The 3485-nt window shown below is 36.5% G+C and overlaps 1 protein-coding gene across 2 annotated transcripts; it reads left to right on the forward strand.

Annotated features, from left to right (window-relative positions):
* Positions 1-465: 465 nt before the first annotated feature.
* On the forward strand, positions 466-1753 carry LOC108378039 (putative nuclease HARBI1). 2 transcript variants are annotated; one of them, XM_017634338.1, is made up of 3 exons: positions 466-544; positions 609-753; positions 818-1753. In XM_017634338.1, the coding sequence occupies exons 1-3, from the start codon at positions 539-541 to the stop codon at positions 964-966; spliced, it is 300 nt and encodes a 99-aa protein (XP_017489827.1). In that variant the 5' UTR covers positions 466-538; the 3' UTR covers positions 967-1753. The 2 variants fall into 2 exon arrangements, 1 of the variants encoding a protein (XP_017489827.1); XR_001849380.1 differs by having other exon boundaries at positions 487-518; positions 818-915.
* Positions 1754-3485: the final 1732 nt, after the last annotated feature.

Raw genomic sequence — 3485 nt, forward strand, 5'->3', positions numbered from 1 at the left:
AAAACTCTGAGAGATGCGAGTAATCCACTCGAATTAGACGACGCTATGTAAGTAAAACAAACATTTTTATTTCAAAGGATTTGATACGTTTTTTTCTCTTTTAAATGTAGGTTTATAAAAAATTATAGACAAAGCTTCTTTCACATATGTGCTCGGTGAGTTAGAGGCGGGAAGCGCAATTCATGCCAGGTCAACATCAATGAATCAAATCACACGCCTGGCATCTGTGCTACGCTTTCTTTCGGAAGGCAGCTATCAACACGGCGTTGGAAAAGATTTTGATGCACCAATGGCTCAATCAACGTTTTCCGGTATTTTAAAATCCACACTAGCAGTCCTGCAAGCACGTTTATGTCCTCATTGGGTAAATCTGAATATGACAGACGAAGAAAAACAAAAGGCTAGAGGGCATTTTTATACCAAGTATAGGCTTCCGGACGTTATTTTGTGTGTGGATGGAACGCATATAAAAATCGTTTCACCAAAGGAGGACAAATTTCTTTTTTATAATCGGAAAGGTTTCTTCAGCATCAATGCCATGATTGTAAGTATATGCTTGCAGAAACCAAAACTGAAAATTTGTATACATTTTTATTTTATTTTTAAAGATTTGTGACAATGAAATGCGAATCAGGTACGTCAATGCACAATACCCAGGATGTAATCACGATTCTCACATATGGAATGTGAGTAGTGCAAGGTCCTTTTGTGAGAGGAAATATTTAGAAGGCGAGAGGAATTGCTTATTATTAGGTACATACAAATTTACTATGGATGCACGCATATGTTTGTATGATATTTATGACATTTTTCATAGGTGACGCCGGATATGCATTGGAGCCATGGTTAATGACTCCGTTTCGTTCACCACAATTAGGTAGCCCAGAAAGTGTATACAACAAAGCACACTCAAAAGCAAGGAATATAGTAGAAAGAACTATTGGAGTTTTGAAAAATCGTTTCTGATGTATTTTAGGAGCTCGTGAACTCCACTACGAACCCTCAAAAGTAAGCCAAGTCGAGAACGTGGCAGCGGCTTTACACAACATTTGCTTGCACTACCGCGTTATAAATGATGTATCAGAACATGTTCCAGAACCATTGTCCCTCAGCGAAGCCCCTGAAACAGCAGCCACTAGCACTAATGAAGCCGCATCACAGATTAGGCAATCCATTTTGATGACACTTTTATAATAAATACTGATATTCATCTAATTAGCAAAATAAAATAAAAACTATTTGAAATTCATTTTATTTCCTTTATTTAGTTATTTTATTCACACTTAGTTTTTTTTATTTTTATCTAACAAATACAGTTTTCTTAGCTCTATTTCTAACATTTCTTGCTTTATTCTATTTTTTTCAGCAACCAAGTTTAAGTACGCAAGGTTATGTCGTCGCATTTCAGCAAGTTCAGACTTTTTTAGTTCGTACGTCTTATCTGTTAATCGACACAATCGGCGGACACTTGATGCAATATCCTCCAACTTCTCTTCCTGACGTTTAAAACGCTCTTTGCTTTCTCCAAAAAATTCATATTGCATCTGTACTTGCTCTCTCAGTACGTTTAATGTTTCCGAGTCCGTTCGTTTTTGTGGAGTGGAAGTACGTAGTGGCAGTGATGAACCACAAGCTTCCGACACCATGGACACATCAGCATCGGTTTCGGGGCCTTTTTCCTGAGGATCTTCAGGTAGTCCGACACTAACTGTGTTTTTGCAGCCTGAGGTGCAGACTTCTAACGCTGCTAGCTTTATCATTCCCTCCTCCAAATCTGTAAAACTATGCTGCCGATTTCTTCCGCCCCCCGTAGCTGTCTGCTCCCTTTTATTTTCCATGAGCTTGCGTCTGACATAGCACTTCCAATCACACCACACCTAAAATATTTAGAGAGTTTAAACACTTTGTGAACTTGTACATACTACCCTGCCCACCTTTAGTTGAAATATTTCTGCTTCAAGATTGTATGAACTAAAGGTGTGAAGTGTATGGACTAAAATGACTTACTTTTTTCAACGTAGACACATCTTTTATAGGCGACCCAATACTATTCAGTTCTTTTGCAACGTTTTCCCAAAATGCAGTCACTTCCTCCTTTGAGTACCTAGTAAACCCTTGTGCTATATCTGGTTTCTCATTCAGCATTTCCAGCAAACAGGAATACTGTTGTCGCGTCGTCACAATTTTAGACCTGTGAAAAATTATTAAAAAATTTTTTTTTTACTAAATTTGTTAATTTTATCAAATTTACTTACATTGTATTGGTTCGATATGCTTTTTCTTTTATTTTCGCTTATTTCAATTTTCTCCCGCCAACTAAAACTCGTCGTAGAAAATTTGTTCGATTTGACATTTCGAGTGGGTTCAGTGAAAGCAGTCTACGAATTTCGAAATTAGAATTCGTAGACTCTACGAAAGTCATGCCTACGATGGATTCAGTGACCGCAATTTTGTAGATACTAGGAAAATCGAACTTACGATGGATTCAGTGATAGGGCTGATTATCTCAGGCAAAATTGATTGCCCTGCTTTGATCGAAAGAATAAATTTCCATGTTCCTAGTAGAAATTTGAGAAGAGCTGCTATTTTTAACGTAGGCTTTAGTAAAACTGTTTATTGCATTAATGCGCCAATTAAGAGAAGACTCACCGATTTTAATATGCTTACAAGTTCTTTAGGCTTAGATTTCTCAATACCAAGGTCTACTTTTCGTAATGAAATCATTTTATATCTTTGTAATAATCCTCTTTAATCTTTAATCATATTGTAAATTTATATAATAATTTTAATATACTTTATGACTCTTGTTATTAATAGTCTGTGTTTGATTAGACTAAATAAATAAATAAATAAAATAGTGTACATATTTATGATGTATTTAAAGTTACTTGAACTTCCTGCGGTCCTATCTAGTTTGTATGTATGTATATCAGCAGTATAAGAGTGTTTACGCGCACATTGTCTGCAATTATTGGAATGGGGAGGCCACAGACAGGATTGTCTGCCTGCTTGTCATTTGTGGCTCCCATGGCAGCAAAACTCATAACTTCAATGGACATTGAGGGGTTTGCAAAAGGGACAAATCGCATGTGCATAATTTTTAACTTGTAACTAACATCTAATTTGGATGTGAGATACGAACACTGACAACAACTCCAAGGCTGGCTGGTCAACTAACTCGAAATACCCAACTCACTGCTTGCATCTACGTATACAGAGACGCTAACCTTTTCCATTTCCTGTGGAGAAGGGAGAGGGATACGTAAATAGAAAATAAATGGGTATATTTTTACAACCACATACATATGTACATATGTGTATATATCTACATGTGTATGCACAAATATATGCCGATAAGTGTGTATGTACGAATGCAATTAATATGTATACTTTTATATACATACAAATTTATGGATATATGTAGTACGTATACTTACGCGCATTCAGTCCACAAACATTTGCTCCACTACAGCTGAACCTGCCTA

This window comes from Rhagoletis zephyria, unplaced genomic scaffold (assembly GCF_001687245.7).
Source record: "Rhagoletis zephyria isolate East Lansing unplaced genomic scaffold, Rhagoletis_zephyria_1.1 Rzeph_scaffold_13223, whole genome shotgun sequence".
Lineage (NCBI taxonomy): Eukaryota > Metazoa > Arthropoda > Insecta > Diptera > Tephritidae > Rhagoletis > Rhagoletis zephyria.